Raw genomic sequence first — 26183 nt, 5'->3', positions numbered from 1 at the left:
TGAGTGCCCTGAGGCTGATGGGTAGCCCCGAATGCTGTTGGTTAAATTGGTTGTTATAGTATGGAATAAATTGCCTGGAAAACTCCCTGTTGTTACTTAATCAGGTCTAAAGCCAAATGGTTCTTAGGAGAGGTTATAAAGTGAGTTGGGCTTTAAACAAAGGGGATAGCATGGTTTTCTTAGCTTAAATGATCAAACATTCAAGTGTAATACAGTAAATGACCTAATTCTGCCTTCTGATTCCATGTGCTGAAATCATTGGTTCACAAGGTCAAGGAAATCCATTGCCTGTATCAGCCATGGGTTAGCTCTGGGGTGTGCCTCTCCAGCTCAGGGCAGCTTGGCACCCCCACTGTGCTACTGCAGCTGTTCCTTCCTCAGTGTGATTACCCGGTTTATGATGTTCCATGTGTCTTTCCTGTTTCTTGAGTGCTTTCAGAGAATGCCTCCCTTACTTGTTTTTGGCCCCCATCACACTCATAAGCTTGCTTTAGGGTAAGTCACTTCAAAATAGAGCCAAGCACGTCTGGGAGGTCCCACTGAGAGCCTACTCTCCTGGGCTAAAACAATGAGTTAAGGCATTTGGGCAGGGCTTAGTGGGCAACCCTTGAATTCTTTGAAATTCACCTGATCTAGAGGTCTGAGAAGTCTGGAAGATTGGCTCATCTGGACCCCATTCTCCATTTAGTCTCAGGGGCTCTCCAGGTGGTCTCTTCCTCAAGGTAGATAGACGTCTTACATAATGCCTTACGTTCCAATAGTGAACCATGTATGCCCTGAGAGACTTAGAAGTAGGGTCTGTCAGTTTTTCTTTTATTCTTATTCTATTTCTTTTCTTTCTTTCTTCTTTTTTTTTTTTTTAATGTAGATGGACACAATATCTTTATTTATTTTTATGCGGTGCCAAGGATCGAACCCAGTGCCTCATGCGTGTGAAACATGTGCTCTATCTCTGAGTTACAACCCCAGCCCTATTATTATTATTAATAATAATAATTTTTTGGTACTGGGGATTGAACCCAGGGGCACTTTACCACTGAGCTATGTCTCCACCCCAGCTCATATATATATATATAATTTTTTTAAATATATATTTTTAAATGTTGATGAACCTTTGTTTTGTTCACTTCTTTATATGCAGTGCTGAGACTCAAGCCCAGTGCCTCACATATGCCAGGCAAGCACCCCACCTCTGAGCCACAACCCTAGCCCCCCAGCTCTTTTTTTGTTTTTTTATTGAGACAGGGTCTTGCTAAATTGCCCATGTTGGCCTTCAACTTCAGATCCTCCTGCCTCAGCCTCCCAAGTTGCTGGAATTACAGTCATGTGTCACAATACCTTCATTATCTGCCAATTTCTTTTCTTCTCCTTTTTCTTTCTTTCTTTCTTTTTTTTTTTTTTTTAAAGAATTTATCATTCCTTCTATTTTGGGTGCTATTTCAGCTGAATGTGGATGCTACATAGTGGAGATTCAAGATTCTTTGCTAAGCAGTTTTTTTTTTTTTTTTTTGTACCAAGGATATTAATCTTAGGGGCACCCGGCCACTGAGCCACATCCCCAGCCTATTTTGTATTTTATTTAGAGACATGGTTTCACTGAGTTGCTTAATGTCTTGCTTTTTGCTGAGGCTGGCTTTGATCCTTCTGCCTCTGCCTTCTGAGCTGCTGGGATTACAGGCGTGGGCCAGAGCAGCTGGCTGTGCTAGTTTCTTAATGCTTGACTTCAGAGACCTCTAGCCACTTCTGCCCTGTTCTGCTGGTCAGAGCTGTTGCAGAGCCCTTCCTGCTGTAAAACTGAAGGGGAAGAGAGGAACCCTGTTTCTCAGCAGGAGGAGTATCAAAGAATTTATGACTGTCTTTAATTTACCACCAATGTATATTCTTTTTACACCTTGCTTTTTATAACTAAAAAGTTTTTTTATCTTAATTTTTAAAATACAATATAATTTTTTTTTTTTTTTTTGCAGTGCTCGGGGTAGAACCCAGGGCCTCCTGCGTGCTAGGCATAGACTCTCCTGAAAGTGATCTGGCTTTTTGATTAGACTTGTGTGTACTTGGCATGTGCTCTACCACAGATCTATACTTCCAAGCCTAAAAGTTGTTTTTAAATTTTTGTAGTTTTAGATGGACAGAATGCCTTTATTTTATTTGTATATAGTGCTAAAGATTGAACCCGGTGCCTGTCACCTACTAGGCAAGTTCTCTGCCACTGAGCTACAGCCCCAGCCCCTAAAAGTTGTTTTTTTAAAATAAGACAAAAAAACAAAGCTTGTGAAGTAGTGCCAAGGTTATTGGTTTTGTAGTGAGATGGACTCGGAGCCTCAGCTCTGCCATGAGTCAGCTGTGTGACCTTGGGCAATGTCCTTGTTCTCACAGGCTCCCTTTTTTCTCTCTCTTTTTTTAAAAATATTTTTTTTAGTTGTCAATGGATCTTTTATTTATTTATCTGGGGTGCTGAGGATCGAAGCCAGGGTCTAACACATGCCAGGCAAGCACTCTACCACTGAGCCACAACTCCAGCCCCCTTTCCTCTCTTTTAACAGTGGACAGTGCTAGGGTACTCTATGTACCTGACACAAGGGATGCTTAGTACTTGTTTGTGTTTGAAAGAGTGTTGGAAGGATTAACTGCAACAGTGTGGGTAGATATATTTGCTCGTAGTAAATGCTCGTTAAATGCTGCCTGTTGTAGTTAGGATAATGTATTTCAGTGATTAACTAAGTTAAGGTCATAATGTAGAATAGGATTATTGTCTATTTTCCGGATATTGAGGAGAGTAAGATATCAGTTACTCAGATTCATCTGGAAGAAGTTGAGCTGGGCACAGTGGCTCTTGGGAGCAACTTGGGGAGCTAAGGCAGGAGAATTGAAAGTTCAAGCTTAGGCTGAGCAACTTAGTGAGATCCTGTCGCAAAATACAAAATAAAAAGTGCTGGGGGTGTAGCTCAGTGGTGGCGCACTAGGTTCCAGTACAGCAAAAGCAACAGCAAGTGCCGGGGCTGGGGCTCCGTGGGAGAGTGCCTGCCTAGCACGCGTGAGGCACTGGGTTCGATCTCCAGCACTACATCAAAATAAGTAAAAATAAAGGTATTGTTTCCATCTACAACTAAAAAACATATTTAAAACATCAGTAGCAACAAATTTGGAAGTTGTGTGGGTGTACTTTATTGGGTAGCTTAGGAGTCTTTTACCCTGAATATATATATATATATAAGGTGAGGTGGGGGACAGCCTATATATACTAGTGACATTGTTCCCTAAAGCCCCGGTAGAGTGACATGCCCTTCTCCACCTTTCCCCTGCCAAGACTCAATAGTTCTCCCTTGTATCTCCTTCAGCATCCAGTCAGAAGTGTCCTTTGAGGGGGCCTACGGGAACCTCAAGCGGCTATATGACAAGGCAGCCAAAATGTACCACCAGCTGAAGAAGTGCGAGGCGCGGAAGCTCTCTCCCAGCAAAAAGAGGTGGGTGGGGTCTGGGTAAGACAGGGCCTTCCTGTCAGTGCAGTGGGGACTTTGGGGCCACTTAACATTTACCTGGGCTCCTCTTGTTTCAGATGTAAGGATATTAAGAGACTGTTGGTGAACTTTATGTACCTGCAAAGCCTCCTGCAGCCCAAAAGCAGGTGAGTGGAGAAAAACAGAAGCAGAAAATCACATTGTGCGAGCCCCAGTGAGGATGCTGCTTTGCACAGGAGGCCAAGGAGAGCTCTGCCTGTTGGAGTTTGCCTCCACTGGAAATTCTCTAGCCACTCAGTCCATCCTTGGCACCCCTTGCTCTTTGTCCATTCTCCTAGTAGCTCACCCTCTGTGACAAAGTAGGTCCTAAGTATGGAAGACAGAACTGTCACCCACACTCCATCTCATTTTGTTTAGTCTGCTCTGTGTTTTTTGTTTGTTTGTGGTGATGGGATGAAGCCCAGGGCCTTTTGTGGGGGGCAAGTGCTTTTCCACAGAGCCATGCCCATTTTGTCTGCTTTAGAGACAGCCCGGCACTATCTTCTCCCCTGGTCTCACCTGTAAGACCCCGTAGTCTTTCTGAGTCTTCATTGCCAATTCCCTCGGGCCCAGCACTGACCTGCCTTGTTACTCCTGCCCTTCCACAGTTCTGTGGACTCCGAGCTGACCTCCCTTTGCCAGTCGGTCCTGGAGGACTTCAACCTCTGTCTCTTCTACCTGCCCTCCTCGCCCAACCTCAGCCTGGCCAGTGAGGAGGAGGAGGAGTATGAGAGTGGATACTCGTTTCTCCCGGATCTGCTCCTCTTTCAGATGGTCATCATCTGCCTTATGGGTGTGCACAGCTTGAAGAGAGCAGGTAACCTTCCTCGTGACCCGCTTGCCCCTCTGACCGGACCTCACGCCCTGTTTTGCAGCTCGTTACATGTAGACTTCCTTCCAAAAGCAGCCCCTTCACTGTTTCACTGCTTGGATGTGGTAGAAATGAGGGCCAAAGAACCTCACCTATGTGGCCTCCTGTGAATGAGCAAAGGCGACAGTGTGTCCCCAGTACTGCCGCCCCCCCACACACACACAGATATGTACACACTTGGCCAGGAGAAGGGCCAAATATGTAGCTGATGACACCAACACAGTTCCGACCCCGGCACCTGGGGAAGCCTTTCTGGCAGAGGTGTTTGTAGAGCAAGATTTGAAGGGAAGAGGGGAGGGGCAGCGCTGGACGCAAAGTTCTTGGGTAATTGGGAAGAACCTTGAAGCCAGGGATCCTGAGCTAGGACAAGAAGGTGTGCTTCCATGAGGGGGCACAGGGTGAGCTGGTGCGTTCTAGACTGTCAGAAGGACGATGGTCCAGAGACTTGGGAAATCTTTTTTTACCTTAGCAGAAGCTTTGAAGTGTAGTCAGATCCTTGGATGAGTTGAGAACAGGTAAGATGGGGCTGGAGCTGGAGGTGCCTATTCCTCATCAGGCCTGGGTCCTCACGCCTGGCTTCCCTGGCTTCAGGATCCAAGCAGTACAGTGCAGCCATTGCCTTCACCTTGGCCCTCTTCTCCCACCTCGTCAACCATGTCAACATACGGCTGCAGGCTGAGCTCGAGGAGGGCGAAAACCCTGTCCCGGCCTTCCAGAGCGATGGCACAGGTGGGAGAATGGGGGAGGTGGTGACTGTGGAGAGACTGGTGTGGGGACGGGGATGTGAAAGGGACATGAGTGCAGCGGAGCGGACTTGGAACCCCAGCTCCTCAGGAGCTGAGGCAAGAGGATTGGAGTTTGAGGCCAGCCTGAGCAGCTTAGTAGGACCCTTGCTAAAAATAAAAAGGGCTGGGATGTAGTTTAGTGGTGGAGCCCTTCCTAGGACGCGTGAGGCCCTGGGTTCCGTGGCGTAAAAGTGGGGGCGGGTGGGGGATGCTCAGCCGGGAGTGGAGATATGGATAGAATGTTCCAGCTCTCAGGCTGTAATTTTTCCCTAGGCTCTATTTGACCTTCCTTTTTCCACAGATGAACCCGAGTCCAAGGAGCCACTGGAGAAAGAGGAGCCAGATCCTGAGCCTCCTCCCCCCACAGCACCCCAAGCTGGCGAGGGTAGAAAGAGCCGAAAGTTCTCCCGCCTCTCCTGCCTCCGCCGCCGCCGGCATCCGCCTAAAGCTGGTGATGACAGCGATCTGAGTGAAGGATTTGAGTCTGACTCAAGCCATGACTCAGCCCGGGCCAGCGAGGGTTCTGACAGTGGCTCAGACAAGAGTCTGGAAGGTGGGGGCACAGCTTTTGATGCCGAGACAGACTCGGAGATGAACAGCCAGGAGTCTCGGTCAGACCTGGAAGATATGGAGGATGAGGAGGGGACACGATCCCCAGCACTGGAGCCCCCTCGGGCCAGATCCGAGGCCCCTGATTCCCTCAATGGCCCTCTGGGCCCCAGTGAGGCTAGCATTGCCAGCAACCTCCAAGCTATGTCCACCCAGATGTTCCAGACCAAGCGCTGCTTCCGACTGGCCCCCACCTTCAGCAACCTGCTCCTCCAGCCCACCGCCGACCCTCATGCCGTGACCAGCCACCAGCCCTGTGTCAATGGGGATGTGGACAGGCCCTCAGAGCCAGGTATGGGGTCACCCTCACCATCCTGCCATGGCCCACACCTCCGTGCCCTGGGAAGCCACTTGAGGGAAGCCACTCTTCCCCTCTGTGAACCACTTCTTCTTACCCTCGTTGCCTTACCTTTGACTCTTCCAACAGGGCAGCCCAGGAGGGTCTTCCTGAGGACTTTTCCTTTTGCTCACTTTCTTACCCATTTCCTGGTCTCACTTGTGTCCCATTTCCTCCCACTCGACACTGCCCGGAAGTTTTTGGGCTCTCTTCTCACACAGTTGCAACTGTAGCTTTCTCCCCAGTTGCCACCAAGGTCCCTCTGGGCCTCTGCAAGCTAGGAAACCTGTCCCCATCAGGGTAGGTGGGGTGGAGGGACTTCTCTGAGGATCTTGCCTGCAGAAAGAGTGCCCTTCAGCAGCACAAGCGTTTGTCGACCTGCTCTGCGTGAGGCATTAGGCTAGATGGTTCCAGGGTGGTGTTTGACTTTGAATTTTCGGAGCAGTCGTGAAAGTTCTCATCCCTACCCTGAGTGCTGTCATCTTTTCTGTTTTTCGTGCGGAGGATCAAAGCCAAGGCTTTGCCACGCAGCGCTGTACACTGAGCTCTGTCTCCAGGGCTGCCTTTTACCCCCAACCTTTTTTTTTCTTGGTGCTATGTTGAGGTTTGAACCCAGGGGTGCTCTACCACTGAGCGACATCCCCATTCATTTTGAGTGAATGAAAGAAATGCAGAGGCTGTTGTTCAAGAGGTGAAATGCCCTGTTCCGTATTCTATTCTACAAAGTAGAGGGTTGAGAGTTGAGGGTAATTGTTTGGAACCTGTGCCCCCTGTTTTTCTCCCTCCTTGAGAGCTCCCTTCTGACTGTCTGCCCTGTCTTCCAGGGCAGAGTAAGCACTTCATAAACATTGGATGAGCAAATAGCTCTAGGCCAGTCTTACAAATTAGCTTGAGTCTGAAAGAATCGTACTGGAAGGCAGCAAGCCCTTGGTTTAGAAACTCCAGTTAGGGGCCTTAAAGAATTGGGCAGAGGGCTGGGGATGTGGCTCAAGTGATAGCGCACTCACCTGGCAAGCGTGCGGCCTGGGTTTGATCCTCAGCACTACATACAAACAAAGATGTTGTGTCCGCCGAAAACTAAAATAAATATTAAAATTCTCTCTCTCTCTCTCTCTCTCTCTCTCTCTCTGTCTTAAAAAAAAAAAAAAAAAAAAAAAAAGAATTGGGCAGAGGTCTGACCGTGAATTTGCCACCTCTTTCTCCCTTTTTTGTTTATTTTTGATTTTGTACTAGGGATTGAACCCAGGGCAGTCTTACAACTGTGCTGCATACCCATCACTTTTATTATTTTTCTGAGATAGGGTCTCCCTAAGTAGCTATGGCCTCACTTACTTGCTGAAACTGGTCCTGAACTTGCCATCCTTTACCTCAGCCTCCCACGCGCTGGGATTACAGGTGTGCATCCCTGTGCCCAACTTCCCACTTCTTTCATGTCAGAATTCCTTAGAAGAATCTAGGTGGCCTGTCCCCCAACAGAACTGAAGCCTGTTGCAAAGTGCCGTTCGCTGTTGATCCCAGTTCTCTCTCCCCGCAACCCCAGTGTCTGAGGAGGGCTCTGAGTCGGAAGGGAGCGAGTCCAGTGGGCGCTCCTGTCGCAACGAGCGTAGCCTGCAGGAGAAGCTGCAGGTGCTGACGTCTGAGGGCCTGCTTCCTGCTGTGAAGGTCTTCCTGGACTGGCTGCGGACCAACCCCGACCTCATCATCGTGTGTGCTCAGGTGCTCCTTGTCCCCCGGTGTCAGGTCCCAGGATGTTGGCAGAGGGACCTGTGGCCAGGGACCCCCGGGCTGGGCTCCAGGGAAGGAGCAGGCCTGATGTCTGCCTCAAAGAGCCCGTGGCTAGGGCACAGCAAGAAGGCTGCCTGCTTTGCTCTCTGTGCCCTGTGCTGAGCGTAATGCCTGCCATGAGTGGCCTGATGAGTGTGTGTGTGTGAGGCCAGACTCAGCACACACAGACCAGAGGAGGGAGAGGTGGAGTGCAGGATGGCGGCAGGAGGCAGGAACTTGGGACAGGGTTGAGCGGGTGTCCAAGGAAGGTGCACTGGCTCCGGGTGTGTCACTTTGTACCATGGGCCTGGGTGGGTTATGGCTGTTTCTCCTCCTCTCATTTGTATCAGAGTTTTTTTTTTGTGGGGGTTGGGGGGTACCAGGGGTTGAACTCAGGTACTCAACCACTGAGCCACGTCCCCAGCCCTGATTTGTATTTTATTAGAGACAGGGTCTCGCTGCGTTGCTTAGTGCCTCGCTGAATTGCCGAGGCTGGTGTTGAACTCGCGATCCTCTTGCCTCAGCCTCCCGAGCTGCTGGGATTACAGGCGTGAGCCACGGCACCCAGCCTGTATCAGAGATTTTTTTTCCCCAGGAGTCCACCTGCCCTGCTGTGACAGATTCTTCCCAGTGGCTCTCCCCCTTCCCTAGACGAGAGCTTTAAGCCAGGTCCAGGCACACCCTGGGGTGTGTGCCCACGTGTGAGGACAGGTGCCCAGTCGTTAGTTGTCAAGGAGGTGTAGCGTAGTCACGGTGGACGAACTAGGTCAGATCCCTGGAGAGGTGTCCCAGAATGGGCACATGAAGAGAGGGCCGAAAGAAAAGCTTCTGCTGGCCGTGGAGAAGTCACCTCTTCCACATTGAACTTCTCCCACTGTCTAGATCCAGGAAGTCCTTCTTGTCCCCTCACTGCCCTCTTTTCATGAAGTTCGCTGGTGAAGAAGTTGAGCCCCCCCCATGTGGGAATAGTTGGGTTGCCCTCGCCACCCCCTCTGTTTTCTAGGTCCTCTGCTAGCCCCTTGGCCTCTGTGGTTAATTTTCCTGTCAGATCCCACCAGGCCCCAACATGAGCCCAGTCCCCAGGGCGTGGCGCCCTGGCCGGCTGCTTTCCTCCAGCACCAAAGTCCCTGGCTCAAGCCCTCCTCTCCCTCCCCAGAGCTCCCAGAGTCTGTGGAACCGCCTGTCTGTGTTGCTGAACCTGCTGCCAGCTGCTGGCGAGCTCCAGGAGTCCGGTGAGCAAGTCGCTGACACTGTCCTTCATCCCTTTTCCTCCAGACCCCACTGAGCCCCTCCCGCTGCCGTAGCCCAGCCCCTGGGGTAAGGAGGTCAGTGGGACTCACCACAGGGCCTCCCTAGCACACAGCAGTCATTGTCTGGTCCGGCCTCTCGGGTGTCTAGCCCAGCACCACTCACTGGGCAGGTAGCCTGGGCGTGGAGGGCCGTGTTCCCTCGGGAAGGCATCCAGGGAGGAGCCAGGCACTGTGGTTGCTGTCGCTCGGATGCCTGTGGCATTGGGAGTTGACGGGCCTCCCTCCTGCCGCTAGAATGGTCGCCTGCTCTCCCCCTCCAGTGGCTCCTGGCTCCAGAGCCCCTCTCCCAGCTGCACCCCAGTGTGTGCCTTCCGTTGGGGAGCCTTTATGGACTGAGCGTCCTCCTCCTCCTGTGCCCAGCTTTGCTCCTCTGACCCTTTAAGCTCTTGTGTCCTGCCGGGGTGTCCTCCTGTGGCTCTTTTTCCTCCCCTCTGTCCTTGTGGTGTGTCCTGCCTTGCCAGCCCCGTAATTCCCACGGGTGAGGGCTTGTCCCCCTGACCAGGAGTTCCAGGGCGGGTGGTCTGATGTAGCCTCCTTCTGCCCAGGTCTGGCCTTATGTCCTGAGGTGCAGGATCTTCTGGAAGGTTGTGAATTGCCTGACCTCCCCTCAAGCCCCCTGCTCCCAGAGGACATGGCGCTCCGCAACCTGCCTCCCCTCAGGGCTGCTCACCGCCGCTTTAACTTTGACACTGACCGGCCCCTACTCAGCGCCTTGGAGGAGGTGAGCATTTCCTTCTCCTGCCAGAGGGTGCTGTGTGCAGGGCCACAGTGCTGGGGTAGGGGCTGGGGTGGGGACTAGGGTGGGGCCGCCAGACGCCTCCTCCCTGGAGCTGGAGCCCAGCTTCTGTGCTGGGAGGCTGTGCTGCCCACTGTCCCGCTGCCTTCAGCCTTGAGTCTGCGTCACCTCCTGGGTTGTCGGGGCGCCTCCCAGTGCCCCAGCCCTCCCCTGGCTGCCTGCCTCTCACCGGAGCCGCTTGGCTGTGCTGGGCTTTGTATTTGAAGACTCCAGAGAGGGTTTGCATTGGAGGAGGAAGAAGATTTTACTGACGAAAGAAAGTTGGGAAATACCCATCTGTTTCAATCCTCATTTTCCATCAAGGAGCTGAGACCTGTGGAGGCGGGTGACGCTAAACACAGCTCTCCTGGGGTCCCCTCCGTGCCCTTTGCTCTTCCAGACCAAGACCTGGTTCTCCCATCTTTTAGGCTCTCCTTGCCCTGCTTGCTTCCTGCTTTTTTGGCAGGTAGAGGCCTTGGGCCTCACTGCTCCTCCCTCCCACTGTAGACCCCCAGGGCCAAGGTGGCAGGGCCGGTGTGGGGCTGGAGGGATGGGGAGGAACGGGAGCCTCCTGGTGGCAGGCTGGCCAGAAGCCCTGCTCCTGTGCTTCCCTGCAGTCCGTGGTGCGCATCTGCTGCATCCGCAGTTTCGGTCACTTTGTCGCCCGCCTGCAAGGCAGCATCCTGCAGTTCAACCCCGAGGTCGGCATCTTTGTCAGCACGGCCCAGTCTGAACAGGAGAGCCTGCTGCAGCAGGCCCAGGCCCAGTTCCGCATGGTGAGTCAGGCCTCCCTGAGGGGCCGGGCGGGGGCTCAGCCACACTGCCGGGCCTTCCCGAAGAACCTGGTGAGTGGGAAGGCCAGCTGGCCTTCCTGAAGGGGGACCGGGAGGGACTAAGGGATGGGGCCTGGACACAGAGTGAGAGGGGCCTTGAGCAGAGGCAGCATGGCCTAGGACTGTCCCTGGACTGACGTGGCCATCTCTGTTCCCTCCTGCTTTGAATTAAGAAAGTCCCTGAACCTTGCAAAGCCAGTTTCCTAGTCTTGTATGTGGGAATAAATGGAATTGACTTTGGGGTTTTCGGGAAGAGGGGAGAAGGGTGCGCAGAGTGTGCCCTGTCCATTGTCTTGTGGCAGCATTCCTGTCCCTGAAAGAGGCATCAAGACGGAGGGGTAGAGAGCTGGCATGTGGCGCACGCCTATAATCCCAGCTACTTGGGGCTGAGGCAGGAGGATGGCAAGTTTGAGGCCAACCTCAGCAACTGAGCAAGGCCCTAAGCAACTTAGTGAAATCCTATCTCAAAACAAAAAATTAAAAAGGGCTGGGGATGTGCTCAGTGGTAAAGCACCCCTGGGTTCAGTCCCTGGTAAAACAATGACAACAGAAGACAGGAAAGGAAGGGGTGGAGATCCTTGGGACCTGGCACCATGCAGGGACCTCTTCTGCTCATGCTCCCCTCCACAGGGGCCCCAAAGAGTCGGCAGTGGCCTCCGTTACCTCTCTTCCATTTAGTGCTTCATTCTGCAGATACCCATCGGGAGTCTGCTCGGTGCTAGGCGTGTGGGTGCTGGAGACGCTGGGGTTACAGTGGCCAACAGGACAGTCCTTTCTTTTGTGGGGCTGATACTTTCTGAGCAACAGTCTGGTTTTTTCCATGGGCTCTGGGCATGTTGTCCTCTCTAGTGCATTTGGGGCATTGGTGTCTGGCACGGGAAGTACAGGCCAGTGTCTCAGAAGCCTCTGGTTTGCTTCTTCATCCCAAGCCAGTCTCCGCCCCGGCCAGCTTCCTCCCCCAGCCCCAGCCCCAGCCCCAGCCCCAGGCCAGCACTTCCCTCCTAGCTCTGAGCCCCTTTCCTGCGGACGTTCTGCTGAGCTGAAGGGACCCTGACTCCCCAGAAACTCCCTTCCTTGCCGTCTTGTAAACAAGCATATTTTGTTAAAAACAAACCTTTTGTATTCAGGGTTTATTGCAGTTCCATAGGAAAAGACGGAGTTACAAAAATAATTGTGGGGAAGTTACACAGCTTCAAAACACATTGGCGTTTCCACAGGCGTTTCCTTCAGCCAAAAGTTTCTGAAGGCTCCGAGGGTAGGCAGTGGGCGCGGGCAGCACTTGCAAGGCCACCTCATGTGGAACTGGACATCAGCGGCCACACTGCCTCTGCTCTGCCCAGGTCACAGGCTTCCCCACCACGGGGCCCAGCCCCCAGGAGCAGGAGGGTTATGAAGGTCACATTGTCATCTCCTGTCATTCATTAAAACCTTTCTGGGTGCAAAGACTGGTTCGCATGTGACATTCATTTAACCTTGAAGCAGCCCTGGGAAGTGAGAGCTTGTTTCATATATGAAACAGAACCCAAGGGAGCCTTCCCAAGGTCAGCAGGTGTCGTCAGAGTGGAGCCAGGGCTCTGGAGTTGGACAGACCCGAGTTCTTCTTGTTTCAGTTTGTGTGTGTGGCTGGAGCCTGAACCCAGGGCCTCTGGCATGCTGGGCAAGTGCTGTGCAGTGAGTGACCCCGAACCCCAAACCTGAGTTCTTCTCCTGGCTCTTCTGTGCCACTCTAGGGACTGGACTTCTGTGTAGGTCGAGTGGGCACTTACTCCACGGGGCCGCGGCAGAGTCCTCCTGGGGTGGGGTCCCCTCTTCTGATGGGCTGTCTGAGGAGCACCAGGTTTGTCCGCACTGTTGGGTGACTTCAGGGCCCTTAGCTCAATGCAGCCCTCCTCACCCCGGGCCCGTGGGTCCCTGGCCTGCACTGATTCTCTGGGGCAGGAGTCACACAAGTACCCCCGCTCCCTCTTTTGAACGTGGGCTTCCATCCACAAAGAGTTTTAGCATAAAAATGAGACTCATGGGCCCCATTTCTGGAGGGAAGTGCTCTTGTGTTTAGTCTGCCGACAGGCCTGTGGGGAAGTACCTCCCCAGGCTCTGGCCTTCCGCCTCACCGCGCTTCCTGTGTAGGTGCTTCCCGGCAATCACTACTACCACTTGGGCAGGGCTTTTTCATATGGTGCCTCACGGGGGTAGTGCAGGTGCGCCACCCCTGCGCTGTCACCTGCCCTTATCACTTTTTTTTTTTTTTTTTTTTTTTTGAGACAGAGGCTCTCTAAGTTGCTTAAGCTGGCCTTAAATTTGCGAACCCTCTGCCTCAACCTCCAGAGCTGAGGTCACAGGGGTGCGCTACCACACACAGCCGGGTCAGTTCTTGTTGTGCGGACTCTGCACAGTTCTGTACTGGCCACAGTACAGTTAGAAAAGCAGGGATTTGGGTCGGGGCGGTGCTGTTAGCTGCAGGCGTGTTATAGTCCACCGGTTCCCACTGATGTCTCTCTCCTCCTAGCCCAACGCAGGGTCCCACATATTTGGTTGTTGTCTCTTTAGTCTCCTCCAATATGATACAGCGCCTCAGTTTCCCCAACCTTGATCTTTTGAAGACTTGCAGCTGGTTGTTTCAGTTCCCTTCGGTGCGGCTGGTCTGGTGAGGTCTCACCTTGACTGCTTGGCTCCTCCAGGAGTCTCCAGCGGCTCTCCGTATTGCACAGGACAGAGGCCCCATCCTTGTCCCCTGCTTTTAGACCATATTGCAGTATTTGGACTTTATCCAAAAAGCCAAAGAAAACATCAAAGAACTTTTAGACGGGGCCAAACAGGCATCAGATGGTTTAAGCGATCGCTGTGGTTGCAGGTAGAGACGGGTGGGGTTCGACCAGGGAAGAGCTTGAGCTGACGACACAGAGATGCTGGTTGGGACTGGGGTGGCCCATGCAGGTGGAAAGTCCCTGTGCTGGTCAGGGAGTTCAGTCGGCAGGTCTGGAAAGCTGGTAACTTCTGGGCTGAGAGGAGGAAGAGTCAAAGCCAGCTGCAGGCTTTTTGACTGAGGCAGATGGAGAAATGTTTCTGTTTCCCTCAGAGACAAGGGACACCAGCAGGAAAGAAGCAGGTCATAGAGGCAGATTCGGCTGCCTGCTGAACGGGCAGGTGGACATGGGACTAGAACTCGGGCTGGTCAGGTCCCGGTGGAGTCTGCGGATTTGGAGGGCACTGTCGAGCAGCTAGTGGGAGGAGGCCAAGGATGTAGGTCTGGGTCCTCTAGGGGTATCCAGCTGAGGAGAGCAAGAAGAGCAGACATCAGCCAGGCCCCGAGGCACAGCCAGGTGGCATCCTGCGTCATGACAGCCCCTGTGGGCGGTCCAGTGTGGCCTGGTCATGGGAGTTGCTGGGTGCGCAGAAGAGTGTTTCCTCTTCCATTCCTCCCTCCCCTCCTGCAGCAGGCATGAGCTTGTCTCAGGCCCCAGGGGAGCTTGCTGGTGGTCATGGTCTCTGGAGGGCAGTGCCCTCCTCTGTCCTCACAGCTTCTGTCTTCTATAGGCGCAGGAGGAGGCTCGGCGGAACAGGTTAATGAGAGACATGGCTCAGCTCCGGCTTCAGGTAGGAAGTGGGGCCAGGTGCTCCTCCTGCTCTTGGCCCGGCTTTTGCTTGAACCTCATTGGTGGATCTCACTCTAGTTGCAGACCCCTGCTCTGTGCCACTGTGTCCCTCAGCTTCACCTGGATCACCTTTCTTGCCTTCCAGATGGGTCTCCTCATTGCTCAGGGCCTCGCTAAGTTGTTGAGGCTGGCTTTGAACTTGGTGATCCTTCTGCCTGAGCCTCCCAAGCCCTGGGATTATAGGCCCTGGATGCACATCACTGCCCTTGGTGTTAACTTATCCTTTCTTCCTGTCCACTTTCCACTGAGGTCACTGGTATAGACTTTGCTGTCCCTTTTAGCAAGAGAAGGAGCCACTTATTGCTGCTGCCTGGGTTCTCTTGCTGCTGCTCAGCCCAGGCTGCGGGGCCTGGCAGCTCTTCTCACTCTGTCTCCTCTAACTAGCTCGAGGTCTCTCAGCTGGAGGGCAGCCTGCAGCAGCCCAAGGCCCAGTCGGCCATGTCTCCCTACCTCGTCCCTGATACCCAAGCCCTCTGCCACCACCTCCCTATCATCCGCCAGCTGGCCACCAGTGGCCGCTTCATCGTCATCATCCCAAGGACAGGTAAGCATTTTGGGAGGTAGGAGGAAAGGTACATGTGTGCCTAAGACAGACTGAGGATGCCTGGTTTGGGTTGACTGGCCTTGGGGGCTGGAGGAGAACCGGCAGTTTATACAGTGCCCTTGGCCGAGTGCCACCACAGCTCTGAACCCAGTCACTTCATCTGCGAGATGGCCTTAATAATCTCCATTAAATGCTATCTCACAAGATGCTGGAGTAACCACTGAGAAAAATCTAAATGCAAGCTCTTGGTAAATTGCTGGCAGAAGGTCATGTTTTCAAAGAACTTAAGGAGCCTCGTGGGGCACCACAGGCCCTTGTCCCCTGCAGTCTGTGCCAGTGTATGCGCACATGCTTCCCACAGAGCTCAGGTCAGCAGTTTGAGCTCCTCTGTTTGTCTCTGCCTACCCCGACCCTGTGCCCCAGTGATCGATGGCCTGGACTTGCTGAAGAAGGAACACCCCGGAGCCCGAGATGGGATCCGGTACCTGGAGGCAGAATTTAAAAAAGGAAACAGGTGAGAACATCTTGGCAGGAGTAGGGTGGGCCCTGGCCCACAGTGGGGACAGCACGTGCTTGCAAGCGGCTGGCGTCCTGGTCTGCATGCTGCCTAGAGAGTGACATGGAAGAGATCAATGGAAGTCCAGGTCACAGCTGCTGAAACAGAGGGTGACTCAGGGGTCAAGAGGCCCAGGGGGAGCACTGAGCTGCTGTCCTTTCACCTCTGGGCAAGTCTGTGGTCAGCAGCACAGGGGAGAAGGGAGCCGTCACCACCCCAGCTCCTGGCTGTGGGCTCCTTCGTGTGGAACTCTCCTGCTGGGAACCAGGGACCACCCAGGGCCTTCCAGCTCCCCACTGAGCCGCCCCAGCTCCCCACTGAGCCGAGGCTGGAGGCGAGGTGGGAGACCGCCAGTCAGCTAGGAGCAGATGGCAGCACATGCGGGTTCCCCATCCAGTCCAGCTGCCCTCTGTCCTTTGGGGCTGGAGAACTAGGAGCGGGGTGCTGCCCTCCCCTGCATCTGCCTCCCATGGCCAGGAGCTGCATGGTGCCTAGTTGTGTGGACCTCGTCTCCAGAAGCCCTGACTTGAAAGCATCTGCTGCTCCTGGCTCCTCCCCGGGAGGAACCAGAGAATGATGTTATCAGAGGAAAGCAGCCAGGAAGCCACTTTGAAACAAGTCCAAAAGATCCTGATGGGAGCAGTGCCACCAGCCAGCCCAGCCCTCCCCCTCTGGCAAAATTGCGACCCCGGGGGTTACAATAGTTTTCTTTGTATAAAGTGCCCTTCCTGTCCCCTGACCCTGCCTCCTTCCCTCTCTTACAGGTACATTCGCTGCCAGAAGGAGGTGGGGAAGAGCTTCGAGCGGCATAAGTTGAAGAGGCAGGATGCAGATGCCTGGTAAAATTTTAGCCCCTACCACTAGAACCTCCTCCAGGGGAAGTCCTGGGCTCCACACCCCCCTGCCAGGGGGCCTCCTGCAGCTCTGGACTTGCCCAGCCCCGGGGCCCTCCTCCCTCTGGATGGGCTCAGCCTCAAGCCTGAGAAGCTTGGGCCTGGCCCTCTGCTCGCTAGGCTCGGCTTGTCTCTGCTGTCTTCTAGCACATCCCCCAGAGCCAGGTTCAGGGCCCCTGCCCCTGGCTGCCTGGCTTCTCTTGCCATTTCCTGGTGTCCTCCCATTCTTAGCTTCCCCTGGCCCCTGGGAACCCTCGTGTTTAGGCTCTGCTGGGTCTCAGCCTGTCTTTTGCTCTTCCCACTAGGACTCTCTATAAGATCCTGGACAGCTGCAAACAACTGACTCTAGCCCAGGGGACAGGGGAAGAGGACCCAAGTGGCATGGTGACCATTGTCACAGGCCTTCCCCTGGATAACCCCAGTGCGCTCTCAGGGCCCATGCAGGTGGGTCACCAGTGAGGTGGGGACAGGGTGGACTGTGGGGAAGCAGACCTGAATGGCATCTGTCCTCAATCTCCCAGGCAGATGTCCCTTCCCCTGCCACACCCCTTCCCCAGATATCAGCAGCTGTCCCGCAGTTCAGGAGGCCAGGCCTCTTCCACCTTTCCTTCCCTCATTCTGCAGGCAGCCCTGCAGGCCGCTGCCCATGCCAGCGTGGACATCAAGAACGTTCTGGACTTCTACAAGCAGTGGAAGGAGATTGGTTGAGGCTGACCCGAGGCCCTGCAGTGGGGCTGACACCAGATCTCTCCTGCTCTCCCTGGCAGCCGGGACCACCACCTGCAGCCACCCCACCAAACAGGAAGGAAGCCCAGCTGTGCGGAGCTGAGGGAGGGCCCAGGAGCCAGCTGGGAGGGGGGGTCCCTTGTTGCCAAGATGATGTCAGGAAAGTGAGGAAAGTTCTTGGAGCAGGAGAGGCCTGGGCTGGGCTCCCCGCCAGCCTTCCTGTCTTGACCCTCCTGCTGTCCCCTGGGCAGGTGACAGGTGGCAGGCATAGGTGTCTGCGTTTCATTGGAGTTGTTCCTGGACCTCTTGAGGGGAAGGGACAGCAGAAGGGGCCCTTTGTTCTACCCGAGGTGCAGGTGGAAGGGGCCAGGCGGTGGACCCTCTGGGCCCTGGGGAGAGTTGAGTACTACAGGCGTCAGTGGCTCTTTGCAGACCCTTTCCCTCCTCAGGGACCACCCATCTTCCTTTCATCTCCCTTGGGGGGCAGGACTGCTCTGGAGCCAGCTGTGGGGCTCTGTGAAAGCAGGGCCTGGAGTAGCCCGCGCTGTGTGGCAGGGGTGGGGTCTGTGTCCCCCCTGCTGCGGGAGCCACACTCCCAGTTGCCCCTCTTCTGCTCCCCATCTGCCTGTCTGGCTTCCAGGGCAGGGGCAGCCCTACGCGGGGCTCAGGCAGGCTGGCCTGTACCAGCGGTGGTTCTGTGCCACCAGCCCACTGCTGTGCTCTGTGCACTTGGCTGTTGCGCTGGGGCAGGGTGGAGTGCAGGCTGAGGCCACCCCTACTGTCCCAGGGAGGGCCAAAGACGAGCGGCCAGCATTCAGTGGGCCGTAGAAAGGGGAGAAAGGGGAGGCCTGCGGAAGCCGCCAGCCAGGATCACCGTCCTGATGGGCTTCCCTCCCCCAGGATTAAAGGTCTGGTGGGCCGAGCATGAGCTGGCTTTTGGAGTGTCCAGGTGACCATGTGGGAGCAGAGATCATGAATAGCTCAGGGCAGTGAATGTCGCACCTAGGAGTGGGGGGCGCTGGCCCGGACGCCTCGGCCCTCCCCCCAGGCTGCAGTAGAGCAGGGCTGGGGGCTGGGGAGGAGGGTCTCAGTTCTGCCCCCAGCCCAGCCAGTGCTGGCCTAGCTTCCTGGACTGCTGAGAGGAGAGCTGGCTTCTGGCGGCCACCTCTTGAGTGTGTGTCTGGAAACCTGGGGGAACAGTCATCCCCACCCCAGATCCTGGCAGAGACTGAGACTAAAGCATCACTTAATAAAGACCCCCAAGCCCGAGCCTGTCTGCCAGAGTCTCACTGGGGAGCTGGGGTATTGGGGATGCTTCTCGAGTGCACCTCAGGAACGAAGTCCCTGGAGATGGCTCTGTGGTTGTCGCTCTTTGACCTCATGGCCCCATGGTTTCCTCCCAAGGACAGGCCCAAACAATAATTTTGCCTCCGCAGTGCTTCCTGGGTTGGGGGGGGGGCAGGGGGGAGCCCTGAAACCAGCCTCAGTGCCTGTCCTGAGGGTCAGTACCCACATGACCCTTGTGTTTGGGGGTAAACAAGCTTGGCACATCCATTCCTGCGGGGAGGTGGCCCCTCCACAGTCTGCTCTGAGCACCTCCCAGACACCAGGTACTGAGAGACTGGAGAGGGGTTGGCATTTCTGGAATGTAGGGGTTTGGAGCAGGCACAGTGGCACACGCCTGTCATCCCAGCGCCCTCCAGAGGCTGAGGTAGGACCCCAAATTCAAGACCAGCCTCAGCAGTTTAGTAAGACCCTGTCTCAAAAAAATAAAAGGCTGGGTCAGTTGTTAGCACCCTAGGTTCAACCCTGTTACCAAAAAAAAAAAAAACAACTACCCTCTAGGGATTTGGATCCCCTTTTTGGGCCTGAGACTAAACCGTCCACGTTCCTTGAACAACTTGGAACCAGGGTGTGCTGATGAGAGGGGACTGGAGTCCACACCACCAGGGCTTGCCCCAGCCAGTCTGCACAGCAAGGCGGGTCCTGCTGGAGGGGCCACTGTTCCCAGGAGGCCGAGTGAGCTGCCTGCTAATGGGGTTGGGCCACCCCATGCTGCTCCCTAGAGGCTGGACAAGGCGGGGATTGTTCCCCAGCTCCCCCTTGTCTCCCCACTCTCCGCCCAGGCCTGGCCCGCCTCCCCGGCACTCTTCTCCCTGTCAGTCTGGCTGAAGGAGCCTGGGACTCCGCCTGAGGAGCCCTGGGTGGCAGAGCCACCATCTGAGGAGCAGCCTTGCAGCTCTGGGTAAGGAAGCTCAAGACCTGGGCCCTGGCCCTTCCTCTTCTGGGTTCCAGGTGGTGTCCTGATTAGTGTCCGTCTGATCCTTCATTTCCGTGGCTGAGAGCTCCAAACCCTATTTCTGATGACAGGAATCCCGAGAGGAGACAGACCCTGTATCATCTCACCTTCTCCAAGAAAGGTGGTGGCAAGCGACATCCTGGGGGAGCCCTTTCTATTCATGTGGGGTGCAGGGACCAGGCACCCTTGTTCCCAGCCAGGCCTTCAGCACCCAGTTAGTCCCTGAGGACCCAAACTGTTGAATGACACAAGTAGAGGCCTGGGTGAGGCCCAGACCCATGAAGCTCAGACTTGGCAGGAAGAGGGGTGGGGCTGGCTGCGGAGTTGCTGGAAAGTTTTGGCCTGGGGACTTGGGGAGTGTCCTTTTCTCCCTCTTGGGTGCCCGCCCACCTCCAAGCCCATCCCCTCTGCTGGTGCCAAGGAATGCAGGGGACAGGCAGCCTGAGAGGCGGGCGGGGCAGCAGAGCCGCAGCCACCCGGAGGCACTGCACAGGTCTGGGATGAGGGGCCTGGGGATCAGGAGGGGAAGGGACCCCGAGTATCTCCTGGGCACAAGTGTAGTCCTCAGAGAAGACCAGAACCCTAATTCCTTGCCTACTGGATGGCATCCTTCTTCCCGGGAGTTCCCCCAGGGCAGGTTTCAGTGCTTTACCAGGCACGAGGGCTCTCTGCTGGAGGGGGCGCTGAAGCCTCCGCTGGCCTCCAGGTGTCAGGGTCCTTCCTGAGGCCAAGAGAGCACTAGGGGGCCGACTCCAGGGGACGGGTTGGCCGGGTTGGCCGAGGGCCCTCTGTTCCAGGCTGAGGCTGACAGCCTCTCCAGTGGGGAGTGAGAAAGGCAGGGCTCTGTGGGGCTCTCTGAGGGAGCCGGGCCAGCCTACCCTGGCCCAGAGGAAGCAGCCCGTGGCCAGCAGCCACCACGCAGGCGCCCCGTCCTGGGCTGAGTAACCAGGTCTAGCCTGAGCCCGGGGAAAGCGGCCAGTGGATGGGCTGGTCCCTGACGCTCCCCCACTCTATCTCCAGGTCCACGTGGAGCTGCCGGGCCACCATGCTCAGCCTCAAGCTGCCCCAGCTCCTTCGAGTCCACCAGGTTCCCAGGGTGAGGGCCTCGCCCACCAACCCTCTCCCCCCAGAGGACTGTGGGCGATGTTTTTCTTTGGCTCTTGAGGAGATCCCCCGGCAGCAGTTTCCTGTCCTCCTGTCCCCTGCTCTCTGAGCGTGTGCCCCTCCCTAGAGCCCACAGCGCCCCCATTCAGACTCCTCCAGACTGCCCTGTGGCCTCTCCACGCCCATTTTGTCCCCCGTCCTGGCTCTTCTGTTTCTCATTCTGTGGGTACTGGGGCCATGTAAGATGGGGGTCAGATTTAGTACGTCTTTGGGGACCCGTGACATCGCGCGCATCCTCTTCACCGGCTTCCAGAGGTCTTTGGCGGATGGAGCGGGCAGGGCACAGTGACTGCCCCTCTCTCCGTCCACCACGACCCCAGGTGTTCTGGGAAGACGGCATCATGTCGGGCTACCGGCGCCCCACCAGCTCCGCCCTGGACTGTGTCCTCAGCTCCTTCCAGATGACCAACGAGACGGTCAACATCTGGACCCATTTCCTGCCCACCTGGTGAGGGGCGCTCTGCTCCAGGGCGCAGCCTGGGCCGGGAGCGCGGCGCGGGGTGGCGGCCTGAGCCCAGCCCTCCCGCCGCAGGTACTTCCTGTGGCGCCTCCTGGCGCTGCTCGAGGGCCCGGGCTTCCGCGCCGAGCCCTACGACTGGCCCTTGCTCATCTTCCTGCTGCCCGCCTGCCTCTACCCCTTCGCGTCGTGCTGCGCGCACACCTTCAGCTCCATGTCGCCCCGCGCGCGTCACATCTGCTACTTCCTGGACTACGGCGCGCTCAGCCTCTACAGCCTGGGTGAGCCGGCGGCGGGTCGCGGCGGGAGGCGGGGCCGGGCGGGGGACCTCGGGAGGCCCGGGCGCGCGGGCCTCAGCTCTTGCCGCGCCGCCCCCCGCAGGCTGCGCCTTCCCCTACGCCGCCTACTCCATGCCGGCCTCCTGGCTGCACGGCCGCCTGCACCAGCTCTTTGTGCCCGCCGCCGCCTTCAACTCCCTCCTGTGCACCAGCCTCTCCTGCTACTCCCGGTGGGTGCTCCGGCGCCGCCCCCGGGGAAGGGAGGGCGAAGCCAGGCCGAGGGATAGGAGAGGAGAGCTGAGAGGCCACAGGCCAGCCCTTGCGCGCCTGCACATGCCCAGCTGTCTGTTCATTCCACAGCCTAAGGGGTCCTTAGCCCCATTTTACAGACGTGACCATTTATATAGGGAGGCGTGCGACCTAAGGGCTTTCCTAGCCACTAAGCTTCATTGACACCCATTTGGCTCAAGCTCCCCTTGCCCTTCTTGATCCCTGCCGGAGCCAGGAATGGCGACCAGCCTGTCCGTGTCTCCCAGGTTCCCAGAACTAGAAAGTCCTGGGTTCAGCAAGGTACTCCGCACGGCGGCCTTCGCCTATCCCTTCCTGTTCGACAACCTTCCACTCTTCTACAGGGTAAGGCTGCCGGACCGCCCGGCTTCCTCCTGACCCATCTCCCCCAGCCCTCTCCCTGCTCTCCAGGCTCAGCACCCTGGCCAGGTCCCAGACCCATCTCGGACTCCGCTCAGAGGCCCTCTCCACCAGCCATGCTTTTCCTTCGCCAGCTGGGGCTGTGCTGGGGCCGGGGTCACAGCTGCGGACAGGAGGCGCTGAGCACCAGCCACAGCTACCATCTCCTCTGTGCCTTGCTCACTGGCTTCCTCTTTGCCTCCCACCTGCCAGAGCGGCTGGCGCCTGGGCGCTTTGACTATATCGGTGAGGATGTGCCCGGCCGGCCCTGCACGGGCCAGGGAGACAATTTCCCAGAGCAGGAGTGAGCTAGGTAGAGAGATTTCACAGCCCAAGGGTGGACGCAGATGCCAGGAAGGACACACCCTTCCTCTTCCTTGGGCCCTTCCTCAGAAACAGCGGAAACTAATACACTATGCAAGGCTTTATGCAAATCAGCTCAGTCCCCCTTCTAACAATTCTGGGAGTCAGGGTTTCTTACAGGGGAGTAGGAGGACAGGTGACTTGCCCTGGGTTACAGAGTGGGTCAGTGAACCTTGGGAATGGGTGTGTGCCTGACCTGCCCACCCTCCCTCCAGGCCACAGTCACCAGCTATTCCACATCTGTGCAGTGCTGGGCACCCACTTCCAGTTGGAGGCGGTACTAGCTGATATGGGATCTCGCAGAACCTGGCTGGCCACCCAGGAACCCCCCCTGGGCCTGCAGGGCACAGTGGCCACCCTGGGCCTGGCAGTGGCTGGGAACCTGTTCATCATTGCTGCCTTCACAGCCTCCCTGCTTCGAGCCCCTGGGACCTGCCCCCTGCTGCAAGGTGGTCCGCCAGAGGGGGGAGCTCAGGCCAAGCAACAGTGAGACTCATCCCTGACCTTGGCCTGGAGGGAGGCAGAGACCAGGACCCAGTGCTGCTGTGGAGCCCAGACCAGGCCTGATAAGGTGGGGGCACATCTGAGCCTGGAGCCAAGAGTAGCTGAGGAGAGAGGGAGGGCATAAGAGAGGAGGGACAGATGGAGGGAACTGGCAGAGTGCGAGGGCCGTGAGGGGCTCTTGGAGGGAGTGGGGTAAGTGCCGAGGGTCTGTGAGGGGAGATGGGAGGAGATGCATGTGTCCAGGTTGGAGCTGCCCCCGGGCCCTGTTGGGGGCTGAAACAGGGAGTGTCGGGCCCTTTGACCTGGCCCATCTCTGGTGCTCCCCGAAGTCTCCACTCAGCCCAGAAGAACTGACTTGACTAACCTAGGCCTCTCCTGAATGCTTGTTAACCAGCCAAGGGCCACACATTGGCTCCCCACCCCCCAAAACGAGGTAGCACCTTCTTTGCCAGCAGCTTTTTGCCTAGAGATGAGTCTGTCCTGGTCACAGCTGTATACTCAAGATGTCCAGGCCTTCAGGGGCTGGTGTGTTTGCTGTGTCATGGCTAATTCAGTGGACTGGTGTGGGAGGGGTGCTGGGCCAGAGCTGGGAAGCCTAGTTAGCCTTAGGAAACCACCTTCCATGCTTTCTGGAACAAAGCAGCTTCAATAAATAAACAAACAGGACTTCGGGATGCACTTTCTGGGACTGAAGAAGGTGACACTTTCTCTCCACTCCATCCGCCAAGCCCCTCCCCCAAAGACTGGACAGACTCACAGCCCATCAATTCTTCCTCTGGACTTTATTTTGGACCAGCTGGGATGCCCACACTGGCAGGGCAGAGGGACCGAGGGGGAGGCGAGGGAGGAGTCCTGGCGCAGAGCCAGAGCAGGGCTGCCACGGCCAGCACAGACACCTAGGCCGGGGTCCCATAGAAGCGCTGGTAGGCGTCCTGGAAGCCGATGTGATCAGCCAGCTCGTCACAGTTCGGGTTGAGCTCACACACCTCCCTCCTGGGCTCCAGGGGATCCGGGTAGGGAGCTGGGGCTCTGAGAAGTCCCACACAGTGGCATCACTCCTCATGCAATATGCCCACCCCCTACTCCAAATGCACACTGACTCCAGAGTGCTTACCAGGAGGGACCCCCTGCCTGATCCTATTAAAAGCCACTCCCTACCATGGCTCCTCCGAGCACATCTGCAGGTGCAGGGCCCTGCTCAGCATCTCCTACTTACCCCAGCCCATTGTCCACGAAGCGCCTGGGTCTTTTCACCACCTTGTTGCCCTCCTGCTTGGACATGAAGGCTGTGGAAACATGGAGAGGAGGGCAAGGGTCAGGTGGTTCCAGGCTTGGGAGAGCAGGCAGGCCTTCCTGACAGGCAGGAGTCAGCGGGCGACAGGGAATGGGACTGAAGGGCGTAGGGCAGAGGGGGTGCCAGGAGCCCCTACCAGGACCATACCTGTATCTTTGCCAGACTCTGCACCACTGGGCTTCGCATCTGCAAAGAAAAGGTGCCCAGCTCACCCCTGGCTCACTCCAAGGGCCCTCATCCTCCTTCCCCTACTTCTCTGGTAGCTTGTTCTTCCCGCTTCTCCCTCCACAAGGACAGCGTGGGCCTGCAGAAGGGTGTCCAGACTAGAAGAAAAGGGGAGAAGTGGGGGTACTTACCTGCCTGACCAGCGAGGCAGAGTGCAGCCAGGGCCAGCAGGGCAAGCAGTGTGAGGGTCCTCATGGTGTCCGTTGGCACTGTCAGGACTGCTGCTGGAACTGGTCTGCCTCTTCCCGACTCCAGCACTCTTTATACCACCCCAGAGATGGGGGGCTACGCCCACATGGTCAAGCAGGGCTCGGGGAAGCGGCCAGGGCTAATTGGGGGTCATCTGCCCTGGCTCTGTAGGCCAAACCCCAAAGGATACTGTGGTTGGGAGTGATGAAGGAGGACAGCCACAATCAGAGGCTGCCAGGCTTTTGACATCACCCCTGGCCCCTGCCCTAGGGGGCTGCCCAGATCCCTGTACCCTTCTCCATTCTGTTGAGACCGCAGCCTCCGCCCGAGTCCTGGCTGGGATCTAAGTGGAACGAGAGAGGAAGGGGGTGCTCAGGTCTAAAATAGGCTCCAGAGCTCCAGCTCTCTCAAGGCCTATGATTTGCACTGTCTGCCTGGGGGGCAGGAGCCAAACCTAGGGAGGGAGTGCCAGCAATGGCCTCATCCACCCAGCAGACATCAAAGGCCGGCTGGTGTGGGCCACTCAACTGCTTCAGGAACAGAAGGGGTCAGGGCAGCACAGGTCCAAGAGTCAAAGCCAACAGATACAGTAGGGCTGGGTGTATGAGGACAGCCTCTCCATTTCTGGGCAGGCCAGGTGGCTAGTAAGTTCCAGGTATGAAAGGGCACTGTGGTAGGGGACCCAGCAGGGAGGACCTGGAGGAGTGTAAAACAGGATGCATCTCTGGGCTCCTGACCCCCCGCCCCCATTCTTCTCCTACCCCTGCAGCCTCCCCAAGGTTAATAGCCTCAGGGAGGGACCTGCCTCCCCCAGTCCTCCAGGAAGGCCCGCAGGTCCCAGCCTGAAAACCCCAGCCCACACCTGAGAGCCGCCACTGCCTCCAGCCAGCCTAGCAAGGAAGGGTGGCCCAGCTCCTTCCCCAGCTGACCAGTGTCCTCACTCACACTCCTCGGGGCTGGAGGCCGCCTGCCCACTCTGACAAATACACATAGCACTCAATGAGGTGGCTGCACAGGACGGAGACGTCTGGATTATTAATGCTGCAGCTCCACAGGGCAGAGGAGGGCAGAGGGAAAGATGAAGCTTGGGCTATTGGTGGGGAAAGAGGTAAAAGCAGGAGCCACTCTGATGTCTTCCAATCTGTCCCCAGTGCTTCTGAGACAGACCCAAACCAAGCTTCTGTCCAAGGGGCTAGGGTGTGGCCCACACCAGGGCAAAAAGCTTTGCCCTCTACCCAAAACTGTCCCCCTTCCTCTCCGGTCCTGGTGGTCCTGGCTGGAGAAGAGCACAGTGGAGAAGCAGTCATGAGTCACATTGTCCTGAGGCCCAACTATCCTGGAGGCCTCCACCATGGACACTTAATCCAAATGTCAAAGAGAAGGTAGGGTGGGACGAAGAGTGACATACCCTTGACAGCTCATCCTGACTTTGGGGGACCCAGGTTTCACACTTTCTGTGAAAACGGGGCTCTGCTGCCCTTGGCACATGATGGTCCCATACAACTGCCCCATCCAGCCTGGACTGACCAAGCCCTTGCCTGAAGCTGGAGCTTGGGGACCCAGAAGTGGT

At 56.4% G+C, this 26183-nt stretch overlaps 3 protein-coding genes across 10 annotated transcripts in view; 2 read left to right on the top strand and 1 right to left on the bottom strand.

The window, feature by feature from the left end:
* The window catches only part of Smg5 (SMG5 nonsense mediated mRNA decay factor), a 29064-nt gene extending 10642 nt beyond the window's left edge, over positions 1 to 18422 (top strand). For both annotated transcript variants that reach the window (XM_076862217.1, XM_076862219.1), the window contains 15 exons: positions 3339 to 3464; positions 3557 to 3625; positions 4106 to 4314; positions 4960 to 5097; positions 5455 to 6054; positions 7640 to 7815; positions 9020 to 9095; positions 9719 to 9894; positions 10566 to 10724; positions 14316 to 14375; positions 14819 to 14978; positions 15402 to 15492; positions 16299 to 16373; positions 16733 to 16871; positions 17052 to 18422. In XM_076862217.1, coding sequence (XP_076718332.1) covers positions 3339 to 3464; positions 3557 to 3625; positions 4106 to 4314; positions 4960 to 5097; positions 5455 to 6054; positions 7640 to 7815; positions 9020 to 9095; positions 9719 to 9894; positions 10566 to 10724; positions 14316 to 14375; positions 14819 to 14978; positions 15402 to 15492; positions 16299 to 16373; positions 16733 to 16871; positions 17052 to 17135 — 2338 coding nt within the window. In that variant the 3' untranslated portion in view covers positions 17136 to 18422. The remainder of the gene's footprint in view (positions 1 to 3338; positions 3465 to 3556; positions 3626 to 4105; positions 4315 to 4959; positions 5098 to 5454; positions 6055 to 7639; positions 7816 to 9019; positions 9096 to 9718; positions 9895 to 10565; positions 10725 to 14315; positions 14376 to 14818; positions 14979 to 15401; positions 15493 to 16298; positions 16374 to 16732; positions 16872 to 17051) is intronic.
* Positions 18423 to 19528: 1106 nt separating this feature from the next.
* On the top strand, positions 19529 to 23571 carry Paqr6 (progestin and adipoQ receptor family member 6). Of its 7 annotated transcripts, XM_076861297.1 has the most exons (8): positions 19876 to 19945; positions 20473 to 20548; positions 20937 to 21064; positions 21149 to 21354; positions 21455 to 21581; positions 21888 to 21984; positions 22134 to 22284; positions 22617 to 23571. In XM_076861297.1, exons 2-8 carry the CDS (start codon positions 20498 to 20500, stop codon positions 22889 to 22891), a joined length of 1035 nt encoding a protein of 344 aa, XP_076717412.1. In that variant the 5' UTR covers positions 19876 to 19945; positions 20473 to 20497; the 3' UTR covers positions 22892 to 23571. The 7 variants fall into 7 exon arrangements, with proteins under 7 accessions (XP_076717409.1, XP_076717412.1, XP_076717408.1 ...); XM_076861294.1 differs by lacking the exon at positions 19876 to 19945 and adding an exon at positions 19529 to 19573 and having other exon boundaries at positions 21857 to 22284; XM_076861293.1 differs by having other exon boundaries at positions 21857 to 22284.
* Positions 23572 to 23668: 97 nt separating this feature from the next.
* Bglap (bone gamma-carboxyglutamate protein) lies at positions 23669 to 26084 on the bottom strand. The gene is made up of 4 exons (XM_076862216.1): positions 24556 to 26084; positions 24347 to 24385; positions 24122 to 24191; positions 23669 to 23934 (listed from the first exon to the last, which is right to left on the bottom strand). The coding sequence occupies exons 1-4, from the start codon at positions 24617 to 24619 to the stop codon at positions 23802 to 23804; spliced, it is 306 nt and encodes a 101-aa protein (XP_076718331.1). The 5' UTR covers positions 24620 to 26084; the 3' UTR covers positions 23669 to 23801.
* Positions 26085 to 26183: the final 99 nt, after the last annotated feature.

The sequence above is a fragment of the Callospermophilus lateralis genome, chromosome 7, assembly GCF_048772815.1.
Source record: "Callospermophilus lateralis isolate mCalLat2 chromosome 7, mCalLat2.hap1, whole genome shotgun sequence".
Taxonomy (NCBI): domain Eukaryota; kingdom Metazoa; phylum Chordata; class Mammalia; order Rodentia; family Sciuridae; genus Callospermophilus; species Callospermophilus lateralis.
This window is presented reverse-complemented; position numbering and strand designations above follow the sequence as displayed.